This window comes from Osmia bicornis, chromosome 14, assembly GCF_907164935.1.
Source record: "Osmia bicornis bicornis chromosome 14, iOsmBic2.1, whole genome shotgun sequence".
Lineage (NCBI taxonomy): Eukaryota > Metazoa > Arthropoda > Insecta > Hymenoptera > Megachilidae > Osmia > Osmia bicornis.
Genome location: NC_060229.1, coordinates 6,473,306 through 6,495,796, shown reverse-complemented (window position 1 = coordinate 6,495,796; position 22,491 = coordinate 6,473,306). Strand labels below are relative to the sequence as shown.

Below are 22,491 nucleotides of genomic sequence, written 5' to 3'. Positions count from 1 at the left end.
TATCGTGACGTCATGTTCCCGCGAAATTTGTCGCCGCGGTTTTCAATTGTTTCAAAATTTAAAGAGACAAAAGAAATATGGCGCACATGGTTGCACATGGTGTGATGGTGGCAGCGTAGGTGATTGAATTTCCAGGTTCGTGAATTCCGTTATTATAATTATTACTATTATTATTACTATTGCTATTATTATTATGACTATTATGATTATTGAAAAAGATATTTTTTAAAGTTTTTTCTAGGTGTTTAGGTTTGTCAATAACTTCTGCTGAAGAGATGCAGTAACAGGAGGAGAAGCTAGAAATTAAGTAAGTACAGAATGTTTTAAAATTGTTACTGAAAACATAACTGTTTACATTGCTATTTTAGTAATATATTTAATTTTAATTATTAAAATGTATCTTTAAAGAAAGAGGAAGAAACTATGCATCATCAGAGGGTGTATTAACGAAAACAGCAGGATGTTCTCCTTCCCCTTAGAGAGAAAGAAGAGGATGGCACAGTGGGTGGAAGTATGTGACAACCCAAAGAAATTTTGAGTGATCTGTAGTAGATACTTTAAAGAAAAATACTTCATGAGGAAAAGATTAACAACATCAGCAGTTCCAACACTGAACTTACTTGGTAATTACTCTTATGTATACTTTTTATAGCATATGTAAATAATTGTTAATGAAAATATTTATTACAGTGTCAGAGACTACCTCTATTAAAATAGAGCAACAAGACACCTGCATGCAAATGAAAAGAAGAAAAAGAGGAAAATTGTAAGTGTTCAGTTTACATATACAATATATGTATAAAACCATTAACATGGTATTAATACACTAAGCATATATAATAATACTTTTTACATGAAGTGTATGTATAATATTATATAATTTTGTTGTTATAGTTAAACCTGACTGCACCAGAGGAGTGGAGAACGTGATTTTCGATTGCATGTTATTGTATATTATTATTGATATATATATATTTATTATATTTTAGGAAAAATTTAATATATTTCCATTACTATACATATATTGTTGTAATATTTTCCTTTCCTTTATTTTTATTTTTCAAAGTTTTGAATAAGTAAGACCATGCACACGTATGTAGGGACCATGTGCTTGTGTGTGTACCTCACCGATATCATTTATATGTGTTTGTAGCGACACCAGCGATCCTGGTAGTGAGGCGTAACACTAATTTTAGTTACAGCATTAAATACGTGAGTTTGGAGGGCCTGATCCCAACCCGAGCCCGTAATATCGGGTACTCACACGTCCCCAATATCAACCCCTAACACATTCCACTCAGAACAAACTTGATAATACACTATATAAATTTATCTTTCTAATTTGCTACATCTGGTCATTTCAATATGTCAGAGATTAAATTAATTCACGTAGATTTTTGTTTCCCAAGAAAATTTTTCATAAAATTGTATCTCCCTATCGATCGACTGAAAATCATTTAATCGGACGTCGAAAGTGCTAGCATGTTGAAGTAAGGCCAACGTAAACACACTGTACATCCCAGGAGGGCTGATAAAATGGTATCAATCTAACCAGGGTCGTGCCTACCACAATCAGAATGTATGGTGGGGGTATGAAAAACAGAGAACGCCATAAGTTTGTAGGTGTACCTTCGTCTTTGACCTATATCGAACCTACAGAATAGAATATTGCAAAAAAAACGGATGAAGTTCCGAATACGCCCAGTCGCCGATCAAGATGAAATTTTGAGGTGGTGGGGGGAGGGAGGAGGGGACCCCAAATATAAAGTGTTATCTTCGGCTTCCTATTAGTTTCCGAGATATTAATTAAAAACTTTCGTACAATACATAGAATTTTTCCTATACAGACGTAACTAACTAACCGTCTTCGTTAGAGTAAGCTGACATCGACGAGTGTCGAACAGCCGTTGACACAGCGGGGGTTCCAACCTGTCTATCTATAAGGTGTCCTATTCAAAACTTTGGAGATACGACGAGTGTTGTAGCGTTGCCGGAAATTTATCTGGCCTAACCTAACCTACGTATAAATCAAATGTGTTTAATTCCTTGAGAATTAGTAATAAAATATAAAACATAACGTAATGTAACTAAAAAAATGGATTTTACACAGAACACCCTATAGAAACGGAAGCCGATATCGCTATGGTGTGAACGACTGTTCGACACTTGACGATGACGGTTGCTACAGCGAAGACGGTAGTGTTAGTTGCGTCTGTATAGGAAAAATTCTATGTATTGTACGAAAGTTTTTAATTAATATTTCGGAAACTAATAGGAAGCCGAAGATACCACTTTACATTTGGGGTCCCCTCTCCCCTTCCCCTCAAAATTTCATCTTGATCGGCGACCGGTCATATTCGGAACTACAGCCAAAAAAACATATGTTCTCTAATGACTTGGAACGTTCTTTATGAGGACAGATAAATTCCCTTCGTCCGAAATGAATATTTTCACTTGATCGTTTATAACCCGTTCAAAAATGGCTAGGAAGTATGATTGTCTCTAAACGAAACGTGATAGGGGAAATCGGGGACGAAATTTGACTTTGAATTACGCAAATGCTATTACACTTATAACAGAAATGTATATACTGAAACCTTACATAGTTATTTGACATTATTGAGTTACAACGGTTTCGCTTTATGTCAAGTAATATCCAAATTATTAATAAAAAATTGAGACCGGAGGAAGCATTACCACTGTCCCTAACGGGTGGTCGATTGTAACACTGCATAGAATCTTAACTAACACAAATCTATCTTTACAAAATTGAAATATCTATTGATTTAAATTATAATAATAAATGAAAGAAGGTAAAATTTGTAGTCAATTATTCGGTATCGCAATTGCAGCAAATATGAGGAACGTTTTGAATCGCAATCTTTATATTCACTAGATTGCACCCATTTATCATTTTGTTTGTTCATATTGCAGAATTTCGTATAAACAAGAAGATAATATTCTTTATCTTCTTGGTCATTAGAAACGTTACAACCGTCCTCGACCATGCTTTTGGATTTATATTACAAATTTTCAGTAACGCGGCGCTTAAAAGTATTAAATAACGACCAGTATTACATTCAGAAGAGTTAAATCAAATATTTAAAAAAGGATAAGCACTTGCTTGCGTGAGGAATATTTATATTACAATTTGAAAACACAAAGAAGAAGTTACTTCAGGGTGTCAAATGTCATTTAGTTCATCATCTAATATATTCGATATCTACGTTGTCAGAACATACTTGTGTGTACTTTAACCTTTGAACAGCGGATCCTGGGTCAATCGTGACCCAAACTTACAAAACATAAAGAAGAATATTAACCCAAAGTTAAATTTATAATTTTTAAACGAAAGTATTTCATATATTGTATTTAAAAGAACAGCGTAAAATTTAGATAATGAAAACAATTTTAAATGCAAAATTAAATTAAAATTTGGACTCTCTCCATGGTCCGTCGTGCGAGTGTTAATTGTTATTTCACATTGTATATTCTAAATTTGCGATAATAGCTATAATAGATTTTGAGTTATTTATAGCGTTACTTTTGCCCCGCTCATCCCTAGGTTAAATTATTCCATTAATAATTTCCTGTTTATAACAAGGATCATAAAATTGCAAGGCTTTCAAAGAGACAAGAGACTCTAAAAAGTTCATCCGAGGTCAGAATCGGGAGAGCATTAGGAGCGACTGCACATGCACTCGAAGATGCAGTTTCAGTACAGCAATTTAACCCATTCGCTGCTAAGACGAGTATAATCGTCCTTGGCAGGATGTCATGCATTGCCAACGACGAGTATACTCGTCTTTGGTATTATGCTTGTAAATGATTATGTATGATAATATATGTGCTCTTACCAAGAAATAACAGAGCTTTGGTAAACAATAACACTCAAAATATAAATGGCAATGGGAATGACTTCATATAATTTAGGCTTGGCAGCGAATGGGTTAATTATAATTTCGCATTGTATATCCAAAGTTGCGATAGTATCTATAACAAACTTCGAATCATATCTGCAATGTTACTTTCGCCCCGCTCTCTTCTCTAGCACACCAGAGAATGAAATCATGCTTTCGAAGAATTACTTCTTTATTTCCTGCAAAAACAACCTTACGCAACGATAAGTCGATTCATCAAAACAACTTTATTGTTTACAGGGGCTTTAAATCGTCACCGATAAGATCGCCAGACTATCGCGGTTTTCTTCGCAATTTACTCGCGCGCTTTTATCAGCAGGCAAAGTAAATACAAGATACGAACGGATAGGTAACTTGCGCAATGATCGACAAAGAAATAAGAAGAAATTGATGATCTCGGGCCAATGACCGAGTAGAAAGTGATAAAACGGAAGCTAGATTCGATGAATATATCGTGCGATTAGCGAACACCCTCATTTTCTTATCGCGAGTTTCTCAAATATGGGACAACATTGATAAACATTCTCCAGCTGCTCAATTGCTCGTCGAAGTTTTGTATTCAATAATTTTCAGTAATTTCCTGCTTCATTGTTATGTGTAGGTGTTTAGTGGAGGGGGAGAGAGGGTTTTCTCAATAATTAATACTACATGTAAGATAAAGAACTAAACGAAGTCAAAAGATGACAGTTTTTAATAGTTCGGCTTCGAGAGACACAATATGATTCTGTACAAAGCGATGCTACCCATCGAACAGGCCAAACAAGAATGACTTTTCCGGCCCAGGAAAGTCGGCTTGTCTTGACCAGTTCCAAAATCCTTCCGTGCCCCTTGGGGGTCAATCTCATAAGAATCGGCCGTGCAATTAGGCGCTAGGTTGTTAGCGCTCCAGCTCTGTCACCGAATTTTCTAACATACAAATATAATACTCCTTTCCAGTTGATAATCTGACAAAAACATTGTGTTTCAGGTCTGAGTGCATGCGAAAGGAAGTCCTTTATATTCTTAAGGAAGGAGCTGCCAGTTAGACTGGCGAACATTATGAAAGAGATCCACCTGCTGCCGGATAACTTACTGAAAATGCCTAGTATGGGTATAGTAAATAATTTATACGCCACTTCGTTCGAGGATATCCTGCAGTTCGAGAAGGTTGAAGTCAGCGAGTCCACTTTAGACAAGTGAGTCGTCCGAATTTGTTCTTTAATGTTCCAGAAAATACACGAAGGCGTCTTCTTTTTATAAGGTTTCATACTTCTTGTCTCGTAGGTTCTGTCAGACTTTGGTGAAAATCCGAAACAGACACAAGGATATCGTCGAAACGATGGCGCAGGGTGTCCTGGAGCTGAAAGAATCGTACGACGTCGATGTTCAAACGGAAAACAACATTCAGTATTTCTTGGACAGGTTCCTCATGTCCCGAATCTCTATTCGTATGTTGATCAATCAACACAGTAAGTTCGTTTATTCCTTAACGTACTTGTCTGATATTCTTTTTAGAACGATCATTCGAAAAATCTCCTTTTCTTCCAGCTCTTCTATTCGGCAGCGAGTTGAATGGCCACAGTAGACACGTGGGCTCCATAGACCCCTCTTGTGACATTATCAGCGTTGTGAACGACGCGTACGAGAAAGCAAGGTTGCTGTGCGACCAATATTATCTGGCCAGCCCGGAGCTGATAGTCAAGCAACATAATGGCAAGTTTGACAAATCTTTAGAAAAACTAGAGTTTTTCTAGTAAGTAGTACTACAGGGTGCGTCACGGAAAGCAGACGTTTTTAAAATAAATATTTCTCAGTTAATTTCTAGCGTAATTTTAATTTATTGTCACGAAATGATACATTATTTATGTATGAAAAATTATGTCACTTAAATGGTGACCATTTTGGTGAATGCAACTTTGCAGTCGCTCCCGGAAGTTCGCTATTACTCTCTTCAACAGTTCTTCGTTTATCATTCCTAGTTGCTGGCGAATGGCATCCTTCAGTTCTCCTAATGTCCGTTCATACTGCCAGGACATCAATGGCTGTTCTTCGAGCCGTGTTCCCTGATCGCCTCATTTCAAAATTCGGTGACGTTCCTTGGTCTCCTCGGTCACCTGACCTTTCAATGTGTGATTTTTTTCTATGGGGATATCTTAAGTCACGCGTTTACGAAGGAAAGCCACGGACAAAGGGAGAACTGAAGGATGCCATTCCCCAGCAACTAGGAATGATAAACGAAGAACTGTTAAAGAGAGTAGTAGCGAACTTCCGGGAGCGACTGCAACGTTGCATTCACCAAAATGGTCACCATTTAAGTGACATAATTTTTCATACATAAATAGCCTAAAATGGCATGTAATCATTTCGTGACAATAAATTAAAATTACGCTAGAAATTAACTGAGAAATATTTATTTTAAAAACGTCTGCTTTCCGTGACGCATCCTGTATATGAACAATCATCTATAGTAGGTATCGAATTGCAAAATGGTAAAACACGATAGATATACTCTGTGGTGGGATTCAAATAATTTAACAACCAGTTCTATGCGCTACTGATGAGAAAATAGGTTATTATTATTATTAGAATCAGATAAAGTGTTACAAGCTACTATGCTAGAAACTGTAGCAGCTGTCGCCCTAATTCTTTTTTTAAATTAAATGGTATGAAGAGCCTGATTGTGTGGTGTATATAAAACTTTTTTAATCGTTTGAGTGTTACGGGTTTTTGCAAAAATCCGGTCGAAAAATGCCACGTGGCGCAATCACGCTTCTTCTGTTTTATGTCACAATGCGTTATGCAGCGCGGTAAGTCATTTAATTTTACAATTTTGTTAATTCTCCAATTATTTACATTCTAGGATAGTCAGCTTACAAAAATACTGGTATTCAATCATGTAACATTAATAGTGAATTACCATTAGCGTTAAATGTACTGATAGTTAGGTCCAGTGGCATTTTCTGACATGGCACTTAAACGGTTAATGTAGCTACCATAGATTTCAAATAAACTGACGTCGTCTTTTTTAAATGGAGTGCTATACTAATTGTTTTTAATTAAATAGTTTTCATCAAACTGGATAGCATTTACTCATGGCAAAGGGAATATTTAAGGAGCGAATACACTTAGGCATCGAAAGAGAATTAAAACAGACGTATTTTGTCTTAAAATTCATTTGATTAAATATTGAAAATGACGATTATTTTATTTATTCTCCAGACATGTTACAGCGAGTCAAACCTCAGTTATAGCGGCAACCGGAATCTCAGTACATATCAATTATAGAGTCGAAAACAACATACTTACAATGAAAATTTTATGAAATAACCAATTAAATGCGATTACAAATACAGTGGTACCTCAGTATACGTCTGCTTTGGAATATGTCCTGTTCGAATGTGACAAATTTTGCTCGGTATACGACATACATTTTTTTTGTGAAGTTTGCGTCATTTTAAAATAATTATCTCAGAGGAACAATTAAATTAATAATCAATTATACTCGGAGTTGATATATTATTAACTGACTGATCATAAAAGTAAGGATATCATATAACAAAATATAACCGCAAAACAGGAGGCAATAAAGTTTATTCCATTTAGTTTGTTAATTTACAAATTAATTATGTTAAATAAACTAATGAATATTTTTTATAAACTTCTAAGAAATCGTTTAAATGCTGTTCATGACATAAACAGTGTTCAAATTATTTTACAACCCTATTAATGTAGGTATAATATCAACAGGAGTTTTTTTTACATCATTTTTACATTACTTCTTATGGGAAAAATTGGTTTGATATACGTCCTATTCGGTGTAAGTCCAAACATCAGGAACGGATTAAGGTCGTATACCGAGGTACCACTGTATAATTTTAACAACCCGTTCGTCGGAACTACAAAAGTTTTAGGAAACGGTTCTATCGTACCGGAGCGACCTGGCTGAATTCCACCACTTGATATACTTCTACGAAATATCGTTATGTTTCGTTTCTCTCTTTCCAGAACAGGAACGATGTAGCCAAATTAGAATAGTTTATGTCCCGAGCCATTTGTTCCACATGCTGTTCGAGATCTTCAAGAACAGCATGCGAGCAGTGATGGAACATAGCGCGAATTCCGAGTATCCACCCATCGAGGTAATCGTGTCTCGTGGCAGAGAAGACATTTGTGTGAAGGTAAATTGCAATAATGGTGATCATCATAGTATCGAAGCCTTCGTCAGCTGTTCGTTGCATGAATCATCAATAGCCGTGAATTAACATCAACCTATAGAAACTCGTGTCTATAGTTTCGAAACATTGATATTCAATATGAATGCATTGGTTATTCAACGCCATGCTCGGTAGAAGTAACGTTATCGAAACATTGGAATCAATTTCCATACAGCGTCGACCAGCTGGAGAATACTGTTTCCGTTTTACGAAATTCTGGGAAGATTAACGCGTCGAATGCCATGGGGGTCACCGGTGACCGGCACCGTAAATTACACGTACTCTAGTAATTAAAGGAAACCAATGGAAAAATATTATTTGGAATAATATTGTTATTGTACAAATAATGTAAAATAGCAGATAGAAAGCTTGAAATTTGAAATTTGAGAATTAACTATTTCCATTCTTAGTTTAAATGATATTACTATTGTACAAATAATGTAAAATAGCAGATGGAAAGCTTGAAATTTGAAAATTAACTATTCCTGTTCTTCATACGTTGAATGGCGTGGGGTCATCGGGGACCCGCTTATTTATACGTACAGTAAAACCCTGTTTATCCGAGGTAATTTGGGGGGGAGGTCCCTCGGATAAGCGAAAACTCAGATAACACGGAAGAAATAAAAAATTCGAAAATTTTTATTGTTTTTTATGTATTTGAAATGATAGAATGAAATTTAATCACAAGAGATCGCAAAATACTACACGCGTACAGCAGAGGCATAGCGTTTTCATCCGTTTTATCCGAGCTTTTCCGTATTATCCGAGCATACACCTCAATTAATGCGGAGTGCTCGGATAACACGGAGGCTCGGTTGATCGAAGGCCGCATAAACGAGGTTTTACTGTATTCTAATAATTAAAAGAAAACGATAGAAAAATATTATTTTCGATAGTATTTCTATTATAATGTAAGGTACCAGATTAAAAGCTTGACATTTAAAATTTGAAAATGAACTATTTTTATTCTTAATGATTAGAGCCTCGATGCGTCTCGTAACAAATGCTCATTTTCACTGCGGCTTTAAATGTGTTAATAATTAGAGCTTCAATACGTCTCATGACCAATGCCTATTTTCAACGTGTTAATTGTTGCAGATAACTGACCGAGGCGGTGGCATTCCTCGCTCGCAAATGGACCATTTGTTCAAGTACATGTACAGCACAGCGCCCCGGCCAAGTAGAACCGACGACCACACGGTTCCATTAGCCGGATATGGTTACGGTCTTCCAGTATCTCGGTTGTATGCCAGATATTTCCACGGCGATCTCGTCCTCCAGAGTTGCGACGGTTATGGTACAGATGCCATTGTATATCTCAAGGCAAGAATCTATTTAGTATTCGAATTACATAATGGCGTGTAATGTGACCCTGATGTGCATTACGTTCGCACTGGTTCCATAAGTGGTATAATTTTCACCTCTAACGAGGGGAACTTCATAAGTGACTGAATTTCCAATGTCAAATAGAAAATGCATGCATCCTTGTTTGAATGACAAGGCGTACGTCAAATTTTGTGCCATTTAACCCTATCGCTACGAGCGGCGTCTCTGCCGTAACGCTTCCGCTAAACGGGACCAAAAGTGTATATGTTACTGGCAATGTATGAAAAGCAGGCATTGTATAGAATGCTTGGCGTTTTGGGGTAAAATATGGAAATAATTCCTATTTCTAGACATTCTATGCAATGCCAAAAGACAAACCGGTAAAGTATAAAATTCTCCTCCTAATGACGTTTCTAATGTTACGTGGTATTTTTTTTTTATTTATGCATTTTTGATGAAGGCCTTTTCAAATTTTACTTTTTTGTGAGAAAGACAATTACGTGCAATTCTAAACTAAGTTATTTCCTTCATATAAAATTAGTATCTTCATATTTTATTTCCTCTTGTTTCCCTTAATAAGAAAGTTCTATACTTTATTTTGTATTTCTTTCTATTTCATATATGTCTTTTCAATAAAAGCCTCTTCATGACTCTCTTTTAATATTTTGCCTAAATAGCATTTGTCATTTTGTATAATACCTAGGAAAAGTTTATATAATATTAAAATGATTTGGATATTTCATACTTTGCCCAAAAAAGTCAGGTATTGTATACAATGCCTGCTATTCATACATTGCCGAGGACAGTTGTCAACGACTGGAATCTACATCTTACGGCTTTTTGGGGAAAAAACTTTGCATAAAAGAAGGATTTATGTTAGAGAAGAAGTTCAGAGAAAGATATCAAGTGCGTAAAGGGGGTTATTTCTTATGTGCGTCGATCGCATGCGTCTGTGTCTGGCGGACAATCTTGTTCGATTTTTTCTACTGTCTTGTGGCTATATTCTTTTAAGACGTGTGACACAGATGCATGCGATCAACAAACAGGAAATTCCGCCGAGTGAGAGACTATAACTACAGGGTGATTCTCTCGCTACTTTCCTCAAAGGAAGTGCCGCCATAATGGACCCAAGCCCTTTTCTGTTATCGATATCTCGAGGGGGGTACATACACTGAGTCCCATCGAAGTTGTCGCAGTGAAGTTGGCTACACATTCACTAACACATTCACGCCGCGTCGTTGGCATCCATAGCATATGAAATATAGACGGAGCATAAACTGCTACTTTAGGTAAGGGGGGCTCTGATAATCGGGGCGAGGAGGGGACTCGTCTGACTTCGACTTATTCCGGCAAGACTCGGTAGTATTCGGCTCACATTTCACATGTATGTATGTACACTCAGTCCCATCGAAGTTGTCGCAGTGAAGTTGGCGCGCTAACGCCGCCGCGGCGTGAATGCGTTAGCGCGCCAACTTCACTGCGACAACTTCGATGGGACTGAGTGTACATACACCAACGATGAGTTGCATTGAACTTGTCGCAGTGAAGTTGGCCACGCATTCACTCATGTCTATGTCGGCATCTCGCCCATCGGCTCACCGACACGGCGTGAATGTGTTAGTGCGCCAACTTCACTGCGACAACTTCGATGGGACTCATTTCAGGGTACATACTGCAGCCGTGTGCGTGAAAATGTGTGTAACGAGAAGAAAAGTCCCACTTAAACGTTGCATTTACCTTATGTACCTAATGTACTTACACAAACTTATTCTGTTTTCCGCAACGTTTAAATGGGACTTTCCTTCTTGTTACACACATTTTCACGGACACAGCTACGGTATGCACCCCCGTCGAGATATCAACGACAGACAAGGGCTTGGGTCCATTTATACTGATGTGGCGGCACTTCCTTTGGGAAAGTAGCGAGAGAATCACCCTGTATAGTCGCTCGTCGTAGCGAACGGGTTAAAAGAGGTAAGTTCGTTTTGCGGGATGTGAGATAAGGGTGTTTGGTCAGTATGGCAGTCGGTTCGAGTGAGGTGTGAATACAGAGTGTTTGGACCGAATGACAGTTCTTCGGAATGAGAATGCACGTGTGTACGAATCGGTGATCGAATGTGACCGTGTGTGAGTGAATTTAAGAAAGCAACAGCGTCGCGAGGGTGGAAGATAAAAGTAGTTGTGCGAGAGTATCGAGGGAGTAAAGTTGTCAGAAAAGAGTTGTGCGAGAATATCGAGAGAGTAGAGTCGTTAGTCGAGAATTGTGCGTGAGTGAAGAGCTGGATTAAACTTTACTTTAGGGGACATTAAATTTGATTGTTTATGGGTTCCACCACTAGCTGTATTTAAATTACTCATAAAATTGATACAGTAGAAGCAATAAGGGGCTGTACCCTCTCTCGACGAAGATAAATATAAACCCGCTAAAGTGGTCGGCACCTGCTGCCTGCAGATAGCGACACCGTTCATTGGACAAGAAGCCAATATGGCGTCACAGTAACGTAGCAAATGCACTAAAAGTGTCATAACTTTTTAACCATTCGATTCCTAAAGTTAAGACTTGCATTTTTGGATTCTACGCATCAAAAACTATAGATTAAAAAAAGTTCCAAAATTTTGGGTCCGCTAAAGAAAAGTTCAGCCAAGAGTTGTATTTATTTTTCATATTAAATATTCTTGTTAAAATAACTGAAAATAAATCCCTGTTCACTGAAAATCTCTACAGTTTGTTGAGCTCGCTAACACGAATTTCTCTTCAACAGGCTCTGTCAAACGAAGCCAACGAATTGCTGCCAATCTTCAACAAGACCTCGTCCAAGTTCTACCGAACCGCAGTGTCGAGTACCGACTGGAGCAGTCAATGCGGGGGTGGGATGGCCACTAGGCAATTACGTATGAGCCAAGATCAAGGGCACAAAGCTGTACGGGGAGTGGAAGCTAGGTATTGCTAGCGAAACTCCGACTCACTGGACCAAAGAATGAAAAAGTAAGTGATAGAAGATCTCCACGATCTATACAGCCATGGTTACTCCCTATTCCAGTATTTAAAAAAACGTTGACGTTCAACAGGATTACTAATTAGACCAACTGCTTCTGCTGCAGGTGGGTCAAAGGAGGTCCAGTGATACCCGCGCCGCGAGACGCGGAGGATTAGGAACGATCTACGATGAAAACCAGCGGCAATCGAGTTAGCGTTTCTCACGAAAATTGTCGACGACTGGCCGTGGTGGTCGCAGCGAGGTTGTTGACGAATCTGGCTGCTCGTTGTGCTCGCGGCTACGACGCACCACATATCACGATAATCGATACTTCATATTCGATTGCACCCTCTATACAAATATACTTTCTTTTCTTTTATTATCCTCGTTACTTGTCGTAAGAAACGAAAATCGTAAAACGTTGAAGCATCTGCATAACATTGCAATCAATTTGCGATTCAATTATATGGGTGCTTCAAGAAAATCGTTTTTTTCTGTTTTTTATAAGCTATATGCATACGTTATAAGTTTTTTTTTTAAATAAGCATTTTAATTATGCAATTAATCATGAGGCATTTCCTTTCGTTCGATTAAGAGACCGTGCAAAGGAACGTTTAGGTGAAGTTCGTGATTGGTTGTTAAGATAGCGGAGTTTTCCAATCGCCAGAGAAATTTTTATAAAAAAAAGAATGTTACAAAATGTGGACTGTGATTCGATGCGTGATTTTAGGTTTGAATTTAGATAGATAAATATTGAACCTGTTATTAGTGTCTTTAATCTTGTAAAAAGGAAAAAAAGATTAGTAATTTAATTATTCGTACGAGGAAGCTACAGAGACATATGAGATGAGGAAGAATGGCTGACAAGAAGAGACCAATGTCTCTATCGCTTCCCTGAAGAGTATTTTGTACATCGCAAGTGAGCCAACAAATTCTTACGAATCGCCTGTTTAATTAAATTTTGTAAGGTTACGCGAATAAAGTTTTTCTACACCGTGAATTCATTTACACGCGAACACCGTCACTCGTTTTGTGTTCTAAGGGTAAACGTTTTCTCACGAATTGTTATTTGAATAAATTAAACCCAGGGAATTCTTTTTTTGTAAGAGATGAAATCCATTTTCTGTACGTTTGTATCAAACGTAGCAACGCTGATACCTTAGAATATAACAAACGATTGTTCAGTTTCTATTTTATAAAGATTTCACGTGTTTTGCACGTTTTCTACGATGTAAAATATGTTTTTCAGACAAATCCAACTACCGCAGTAAGAGAGAAATGAACGAATCGAGAGAATCTCGTAAATTGTTTTTAACAAAACCGAAGGAACAAGTGTGTGTTCAAGCTGTAGCTACGAATGTATTCTGTATGTTCCCTGTATATACCATAAATTTTTAGAGCGATCAGAGTAAATATTATATTCGTTATAGCCGACAAATTTTAGCTGTTAAATTGCAGACTGTAGAAGGTATTCGCTTGCGCGATGCCAAGCGAATCCTTGTAAAACATTGTTAATAAACGTATTACAAGATAGAAAGTCTACTTTTCTTAACGCATTATCCACCGGCCATAAATAAAATAGATACACACTACCACCTTATAATTAAAAATAATTAAAATTTCAAAAGTGTAATCTTTCTTTTCAATTTCCTCTTAATTGAAGTACATCTAATTTTCATTATTTTAATTGAGAAACAATGATCCCGAACCCGGAAATTTGAAAAATCATAGAATCTTGTGGATATGTAGATTTCCTCCTGATTAAAACGCAATTTTCAATTGCTGCCCGTTTTCAGTCTAAAGGGGTGAAAATCTCCCTTAAAATTTAGGTTGTTTTATGAGTTTTTCTCCGAAACTATTAGAAACATTGAAAAACTTCACGAGTGAAAATTGTTCGTCTTAATACATTTTTATAATCGTTTAAATAATTTCTTGTTCCAGCATCAAAACATATTAAAGCAAGCGACTTTTGTTTATGAAGCTTTTTTTAATATTTCTAACGATTTCGGAGAAAAATAAATTTTAAGAACGATTTTCATCCCTTTAGACTAAAAACGGGTAGCAAATGAAAATTGCATTTTAATAAGGAAACCCCCTACATATCCGCAAAGTTTCATGATTTTTTGAATTTCTAGGTTTGGGATCATTCCTTGTGAATTTATAATAATCAAAAGGTTTGTTGGCGTTTAGTGGAGGGGAGAGAGGATTTTAGTCTTCCCGGACGCCTTTGGTTCGGGCCGGGAACCGCTAGGTGGCGGCGAGATGATCAGGGATCAGTGTTCTCGCTGGCGGTCGCCCGGCATGCAGTCCACTATATAGGAGTTTCTGAATCGCGGCATGGAGAAGTGTCTGGGACAGAAATCGTCTGTTGTCAGTCCCACTGACAAGTCTGATGCCGGCAGTACACGCTCGCCGAGGCGACCCGAGACCCAGGCGAGCACGAATAATATGTACTTGTTGATGGTCTCGCCTCGCCTCGTGCTCGGAGCGCTCGGCCTAGACCGCGAGCTTTTCAGGACGAGTCAAAGGAAGCGAAGCCGACACGGGTAGCCCTCGCGAGAGTCTACACGGTGCGCTCGGGTCTCGGGACTCTCGTCTCGGGAGATCTCGCGTTCGGATCGCCTCGGCGAGCGTGTACTGCCGTCATGATAGACGATCCCGAGACGAAACACTTTCTCTCCCTTCTCCTACAGGTTTATTAATTGGTTTTTCTATAACAGCCGATACACTGTCAAGAAGCCTATTAACCCTTTGTACTCGTATTTATACTTGAAAATGCTAGCAATCAACTCGGAATTTTTTTTCATATTTGATTAAAATGAAAACATTTTTATAGGAACATATTACAATTTAACTTGCCGGTTTAGTAGTAAAATTAGAAAAATACATGTATAATAATAAAATCTATATGGCGATATACGAGTGGAAAGGGTTAATAGGCTCCCGGTAGATAAAGCGTTATGTTTTATGATGATATTCAAAATAAAATCTTTAATCCAGTTTCACGGAGACTCATGAAAGGTTTCGATGAAGCAATTGTTCCATCAATTAAACGTACACGATTATTTATTAACGCATTGCTGTACTTTTATTACGTTTCGCCATGCGCGTACCAATATAAGTGTTGAATCGTTCGACAAAATTGTTCCTTCTCTCTTGAACCGCACGCTCTGCTCGCTAAATAATAAAAAGTACACGTCTTACATAGCGATAACAATAATTTTCATTTATAAAATAACGCTACCTTATGTACATGCCTGCCGTTCATAGAGTGTGCTCAGGTGACTCAACAGAACGTTCTGTAGCCATAGCTAACATCGACAGGTGTTAATCGTATAATTATCGTCGTTTAGACAACACATTCAAAGAATCTTTCCTTTATGTTCTATTTAAACGTCTGTCTAATCGACGATAATTCACAGAAATCAAGTTGTAGCCGATTGAAGCTTACCGAAACAGCAGCGATGAAACGATAAAAAAAAAGAACAGAAAAAAAACAATTAACAAATTAGAAAGACTACGTTTTATCAATGTTTAAAACGCTACCAATTCGAAAACACGGATTAAAAGACAAGAAATTGAAAACAACTGCGAACAGAATGTTAAAACGAATCGCTAAAAATAAAATAAAATAAAATTGTTTGAAAAATATTGATCGAAGGGATGAATTCCAAACGTATGTGTATGGTGTATAATCATCGAGCCTTTCCAATAGCCCTTTCCTCTTTCTCGTATCGAGTTTGGCACCGTCGAATTATAACTCGCCTGCCTATTTTCCAGCAACAGATAATGCGTTCGATTTCAAAGATAACACACAGACCTCTCTATACCCGATAAAAGTTTATCACAATAATAAAGTTTCTTAGTGCGCGTCCTACGAGTTTAGTGTACAAGTCGTGTATCCTCGATTGTAGATTCCAAAAATACAATCTCGTTCGTCATCCTATCAGCAGGAATTTCCAAAAAAAAAGAACTCTAACATTCAATTGCACGTATATTCGTGTTCGATTTTTCGTCGTATGAAAATTAATTACACGCGTCGTGGAGATTATTTTAAAGCTATTAAGCGATTCCTTTTATCGTGATCATCGGAAAATACGCTATCAGAATTGGTGTACAACGAGCGAGATCCGAATGAAAAAGATCCGTTCTTCAAACAATATTATCACATATCTGATAAGTTGAAAAAGAAAAATCTAAATAAAGTAACAAAAGTGAGCAGAAATTTTTTAACGGATCTCGCTCTACGCTTTTTTACCTCCTGACTTCTGGTCAATGGGATCTCTCGATTCAGGCGACGAACTATTGCTAAAGATTCCCTTAAATTCTTATTCAACGGTTCACCTATATGCTACAATGTATATACAGCATGGCAGTGATTACACACTCTACGTTTCCTTGCCGTACAATACACGTGCTACAAAAGTTTTGCAACGTTGAAAGTGCTTAACACTTTGACGACTTCTATTCAGAGGATGATTACATTTCAGATTGTCGATTAGCATACAGTTGTAAAAATAAATTAATAGTGACGTTAATCAAAGTCGTCACAAATAGAAGAGATATCGGCTATAAAATAGCAGTTTAGAATTTTTACGATGCGCATTCGAATCAATTTAAACTTCTTTCCTTACACCTGAATATACGTTGCGAAATTGCCAATTTCTAAATTAAAGTTTTCGCAATGTCAATTTAGACTTCTTCCCTTACATCTGGGTTGCGAAATTGCCAATTCCCAAATTAAAGTTAGCGTATATTAGATAAAAATAAATAAAAGTATTATGACGTATATAGGGATGTGCGGGTACCCGGTATTACGGGCTCGGGCGGGCTCAGAAAGAATCGGGCGAACTCGGGCGGGCGTCCGATACATGTGAGGTTAGGTCAGGTTAGGTAAGGTTAGGTCGGGTGCAGTCGGGGAGATTTGGACGAGCTCCCGTGGGCCGCGGTCCAACTCTCATACATTTGTTGAAAATCTGTTTTATATGGAATTTTGGAATTTAATAATAAGATAATTTGGGAGCTCGTCCGAATCTGCCCGACTGTACCCGACCGAACCCGAAACAGTTGGGCTACCCGACTGCACGCGTGTATGGGACGCCCGCCCGAGCCCGTCCGATGTTTTCCGAACCGACCCGACGCATTAGTCGGGCCGCACATCTCTAGACGTATATGAAAGACACAAATACGCAAACAACCGGTCGCCAAAGTGTTAATTTGGGTCTGCGAACAAGCGCGTTGCTCGAGATTGTTCGCAACACTTCCCTCTTCGACCAATTAATTAATTCTGACTTGTTTCAGCTACGTCTCGTGCGACTCGGATGAAAGATTATCGGCGCGGATCAAACAACAACGTGCTCGTCTTGTCTACCTAGCTACGCAACGAACTTCGCATGCTTTGTCTCGATATATTCCACGTCTCTCGTTAGAAAGGCAAACTTCAGTTGACAAGTCGCAAAAAGAAACCTGCGCCATTTTTACATCTAAACGTCTCTTTCGGTTTGTTTCAATTCTATCAAAAGCGAACGCAGTAAAACAACGAAAGAAAAGATATATTTTCTGGTGAAGTTACTTCTATTGCGACTATGGATCATTTTTATTAATTCGGAAAACTATGAAACGTTTCGAGTCAGCTAAGAAATCCAACTAAATTGTTCCAACCTGTTTTTCTTTTGCTTTTATCGCGCGCGTAGAAAAATAAGGGAAACGAACTGTCGTTCGATGCGAGGAGACAATAATATTACTGAGCGCCTCGTGGTGACTGCGTATAGTTTTTACGTGTAATTTGAACGGTTAGTAAATTACGCTCGATTACATTCCTCATACGACATTAGTACAATTATGAATTATAATCTAGGACATAGTCGCTACTCAAATAGATACTTTATAATAATTACTCTTTGTAGTCTATCAAAATATTCATCACAGTGCTACGGACACAAAAAATTGTGTTCTGTTTTATACGTGTAAATAATGATCCTTTTTTTCTTCTTTTTTATTTATTTTTTTTTCCTCCATTACTTAGAGCAGGAAATGTCGCGTAATCCAGCCATCTCGTTGATCGCAAACAACATTTTACACGAAAGCACGTTCCTACCATATTTTTTTCTCTCTTTCATTTTCTTAATAAAATAAACGATGAGTCTTTGCATCGTCTTTCAATTTTCTTTCTTCTCTGAAAATATCAACGAATCGATAAATCGTATCTATTTTAAATTACACTTTAAACGATTTTCTAGATCACATATTTCTCTTTCTCTCTTTATTGGATGGGGTGGCGGGGGTGGTTTGTACAACACAGTTTGAGGATTCCTTTTCTTTTTTTTCGTGTCAACGAGAGACCCGATTCTTGATATTTTCTATGCTCTCGGATCGCTTTTTTAACTTTCTTCCTTCGTTATTTTTTTCTTCTTCTTTACCGTACTACACACACACGACATTATCATCCCGTTAAAAAAATTCTTATTCGACTTTACACGTGACTCTTATATTTACAACAATTGAGAAGATGGCCTTCCAAAGGAGATCTTCCAGCTTTCGAATCCACGAGCTTCGGCAAGCTAGAAATCTGTTTCTTAAAATCGCGTCACTGAAATGAACGTTCGAGTGCGCGAAATCTGAAAGACAAGAACTCTTCTGACGTAAGCTTTCGTCACGGGCAAAAGTTACGCCGGAAAAGAGAAACAAAAAACACCACATCCGTTCGAAAGCATCGAGTAAACGAAACGATAGATTTTAATTCAACTAAAAATTTCGACCAACAACGAAACTAAAATCAAAGAAACATCGAGCAAGCTAACGCTGACGCGTGTGTCCCTTGCAATACGATTAAAAATCACTGATAAACCGAAAGGAACAAGAACTGAACAACGAAACATGAAGCGATTCTTAATGTTCCCATTAATGTACCTTTCTTATTACTCTTTCGAAATATTTCATTCAAGAAAAACGTTTCCTCTTCAAACTTTCTTCCTCCGATCGCTCACATCTCCCTTCAACATTCTTCGCGAGAATCTCTCCAAAATACTATCAATCTTCCGTGAATAACAATCTCAATGACATTAAGATTTTCTTCCATGACATTAAGCTCCATCTTTTTTCTTATAATCAAGGTATCCCATCAAAATGTTTTCCAATAATCATTCCTTGTCAAAATTCAAGGATACCTCTTCTTTGTTTTCAAATATTGCTCGGAGATTCCCAAGGAATCTCAATTTCAAATGCTTTCTTCCCTCGAAAAAATCGTTGTCGAAGACTCTGAAAATTAACGTCCACCCGTTTCCATGAAATTCATTTTTGTTAAACCTCTGCGTGAAGGGGACTAGGTGAACGGAGCGACTGACAACAACTCCATGGAAAGAGCCACGTGGCTCAGCACCTTGGCGAGAATTTCGGGTTGGTAGGGCCGTGGATGTAGCTGCGGAGTTCCTTTGGTGGCTCTGACCCGAAATCTGACGCCGTATCGACGTCAGACTTGCGACAAATTATCATACGGATGTCCGTGTGCAAATAGATCCGACCTGATTTACCGGACATAAATCTGAAACGAGACGTCTGGTATTAACATACGATACAGGAGGTCTGTTTAAGTTTTATTTTCTAGCTAAGAGTAATTAACCTTTAGAGGGCCGACATTTTTTCTTAGCAATGAGGTATTTTATTTACACAAAATTCATATACAGTGAGCCGCAAAAGTATTCGGACACCGTTTAAAACAGAATACCTCATTTAAAATTGGACCAAATGACTTGAGGATTTTTGAGAAGGGATAGGAATTAATTTATTAAGATATGTACTTTTGTCGTTTTAAAAAATTACAATTTGTTGAAATCGTGAAAAAAAATAGTAAAGGGTAATTTTTCAACCTTTTTATGTGAGCCTATAATGAAAAATTAAAATATGTCTTTCTTAGATTCAAATAAGTTATGTGTATGCTGAAAATTTCATCGTGATCGGTCAACGCAATTAAAAGTTATAAGTAATTAAAATTTAGAAGTCGAGATTTTCGGAAATTTTAATTACTTGTAACTTTTAAGTGCATCGACCGATGTACAAATGTCATATTTTAAATTTTCATTTCAGGTTCAGAAAAAAAAGTTAAAAAATTCGAACCTTCAAAATTTTATTTGTATCGGTTTTAACCCTTTGACTGCTATGGATGTACATATGCGTCAGGTGAAAGCTATTGGTGCCGACTTTGGACGCAGATATGCGTTTGTTTGTTTCTTGTATACCTTAATTATAATCGGATAAAAGTTATCAATATATATTACTAATTACACGCTATATGTTATCAGATTATAATGATGTTTATCAAAAAAAATGAAAAAATAAACTAAGAAATGAAATGAATTAAAAAGAAAATTCAAGCCTAGAGTATTAAGTAGTCAAAGGGTTAAAGGTTTTTGATGTCAAAATATTAAAATTGTATGTAAACATGCGTGTTACGATACTAAATTATAAAAGTATATAAACTCAGAACTAAGGTCGTGGACGTAGAAACTTGTATAGCTTATCTTTTTTTTTTTTAAATACTTTTGTTCTTATCTTTTTTATTTTTTTATGTTTTAATACATAAAACACGCTGTTATATGTTCAATGAACAAGCATTCATTTTTGATCCAAGGTTAAAAGTTTTGGCCTTCCAAAGGTTAAATGTTTGAAACAGGAAACTGGAGAAAACTGAACTTGATCAGAAGTATAAACAGAGATGTACGCACCTAAGATGTACGAGGTAGCGTAGTGTTTTATCCCGCAGTGTTCTCTGACGTAAAAAAGTATGAGATCGTGGCGGCATATCAGAAAGATCGTATAGTACTACAAACATCTTAACGACTGTACCCAGAGGATTGAGAAGCGTTACTTGTATAGTACCGCTTCTTGGTACTTGGTAGCCCTTTTTGCCCAAATTAATATGTGCCTACGCAAAAGTAACACCGATCGTTGCATCAATAAACCAACATAGCTCTTAAGTAAACCCTAATAACAACGAAGACATAATTGTTACGTACGAGATAGGGTGTAGAAACTTTATCATTGTCACCAAGGGTGTAGAAGAACACAGTGACTGGAAGCTTTCGATGTTTTGGACAAAAGGAACCACTCGCACCGAGCTCTGCCGTGAAACCATGAACTGTGGACACAGGCTCGAGTCTACCATTTAAAGCTGATTCCTCAAAGCTGCCTAAAAGAGCGTGACTCTGCGGTCTACTACGAGAAGACGAGCGTCTTTTAGGTGTCTCCTCCCCTTCCCCAGCGTTCTCGGTCTCTCTATCGGTTTCTTCTAGCGATACGGCACCTGGACTTGGTGGGGTATTTAATTCGAACAGTGCGCTGAAATAAGGGAAGAAACAAATTTCATTAGCACTATTTATTTCTATCGATACGACATATAAATATGTCAAGTGTATTAAATTACCGGTTAGAATACAGTTTCCCGGGTAATTAATCTCGACTATTTTATCGGATAAATCAAGGAGAAGACGATAGGAAGTGTCCCGAGGTCGATATCACGTGGCGTTACAAAGTTATGGCCATTTTAAGCTAAGCTAGGCTAAGTTAAAGACTAGCTTTTCTAGCTGAGGAGAACTAAGCTAAGATAATTCAAAGGCTAGCTATTCTAGCTGATAAGTTGGGTTGGGTTAGGTTAGGTTAGGTTATTTTTTAGGTTAGCTTTTCTAGCTGAGGAGAACTAAGCTAAGATAATTCAAAGGCTAGCTATTCTAGCTGATAAGTTGGGTTGGGTTAGGTTAGGTTAGGTTATTTTTTAGGTTATTTATTAGGTTAGCTTTTCTAGCTGAGGAGAACTAAGCTAAGCTAATTCAAAGATTAGCTATTCCAGCTGATAAGTTGGGTTGGGTTAGGTTAGGTTATTTATTAGGTTAGCTTTTCTAGCTGAGGAGAACTAAGCTAAGCTAATTCAAAGATTAGCTATTCCAGCTGATAAGTTGGGTTGGGTTAGGTTAGGTTATTTTTTTGGATTCGAAATTATCAGAAAATTTTTGAAAAATTGTGATTTTTTAAAATGGCCATAACTTTGTAACGCCACGTGATGTCGACCTCGGGACACTTCCT

At 37.4% G+C, this 22,491-nt stretch overlaps 2 protein-coding genes and 2 long non-coding RNA genes across 7 annotated transcripts in view; 3 read left to right on the top strand and 1 right to left on the bottom strand.

Moving 5' to 3' along the window:
• LOC114880709 (pyruvate dehydrogenase (acetyl-transferring) kinase, mitochondrial) overlaps positions 1 to 13,950 on the top strand; it is a 29,856-nt gene extending 15,906 nt beyond the window's left edge. Inside the window, exons 2-8 of one of the 3 annotated variants that reach the window (XM_029197003.2) lie at positions 4,888 to 5,095; positions 5,184 to 5,368; positions 5,448 to 5,612; positions 7,905 to 8,077; positions 9,212 to 9,436; positions 12,202 to 12,380; positions 12,542 to 13,950. In XM_029197003.2, the coding sequence (XP_029052836.2) occupies positions 4,888 to 5,095; positions 5,184 to 5,368; positions 5,448 to 5,612; positions 7,905 to 8,077; positions 9,212 to 9,436; positions 12,202 to 12,380; positions 12,542 to 12,593 (1,187 nt within the window). In that variant the 3' untranslated portion in view covers positions 12,594 to 13,950. Of the gene's footprint in view, positions 1 to 4,887; positions 5,096 to 5,183; positions 5,369 to 5,447; positions 5,613 to 7,904; positions 8,078 to 9,211; positions 9,437 to 12,201; positions 12,426 to 12,508 lie in introns of all 3 variants that reach the window. The other 2 variants (XM_029197004.2, XM_029197005.2) reach the window with 2 other exon arrangements.
• On the top strand, positions 46 to 730 carry LOC123988499. Of its 2 annotated transcripts, XR_006830115.1 has the most exons (4): positions 46 to 135; positions 232 to 307; positions 409 to 623; positions 691 to 730. It is a non-coding gene; the product is annotated as an uncharacterized LOC123988499 (long non-coding RNA). The 2 variants fall into 2 exon arrangements; XR_006830114.1 differs by having other exon boundaries at positions 409 to 714.
• Positions 13,951 to 15,465: 1,515 nt separating the features above from the next.
• The window catches only part of LOC114880704 (protein FAM214A), a 44,351-nt gene continuing 37,325 nt past the window's right edge, over positions 15,466 to 22,491 (bottom strand). Inside the window, exons 7-9 of the mRNA XM_029196989.2 lie at positions 21,429 to 21,750; positions 21,138 to 21,337; positions 15,466 to 19,957 (exon numbers count right to left, since the gene is read on the bottom strand). Coding sequence (XP_029052822.2) covers positions 19,789 to 19,957; positions 21,138 to 21,337; positions 21,429 to 21,750 — 691 coding nt within the window. The 3' untranslated portion in view covers positions 15,466 to 19,788. The remainder of the gene's footprint in view (positions 19,958 to 21,137; positions 21,338 to 21,428; positions 21,751 to 22,491) is intronic.
• On the top strand, positions 21,783 to 22,409 carry LOC123988462. The gene is made up of 2 exons (XR_006830098.1): positions 21,783 to 22,084; positions 22,286 to 22,409. It is a non-coding gene; the product is annotated as an uncharacterized LOC123988462 (long non-coding RNA).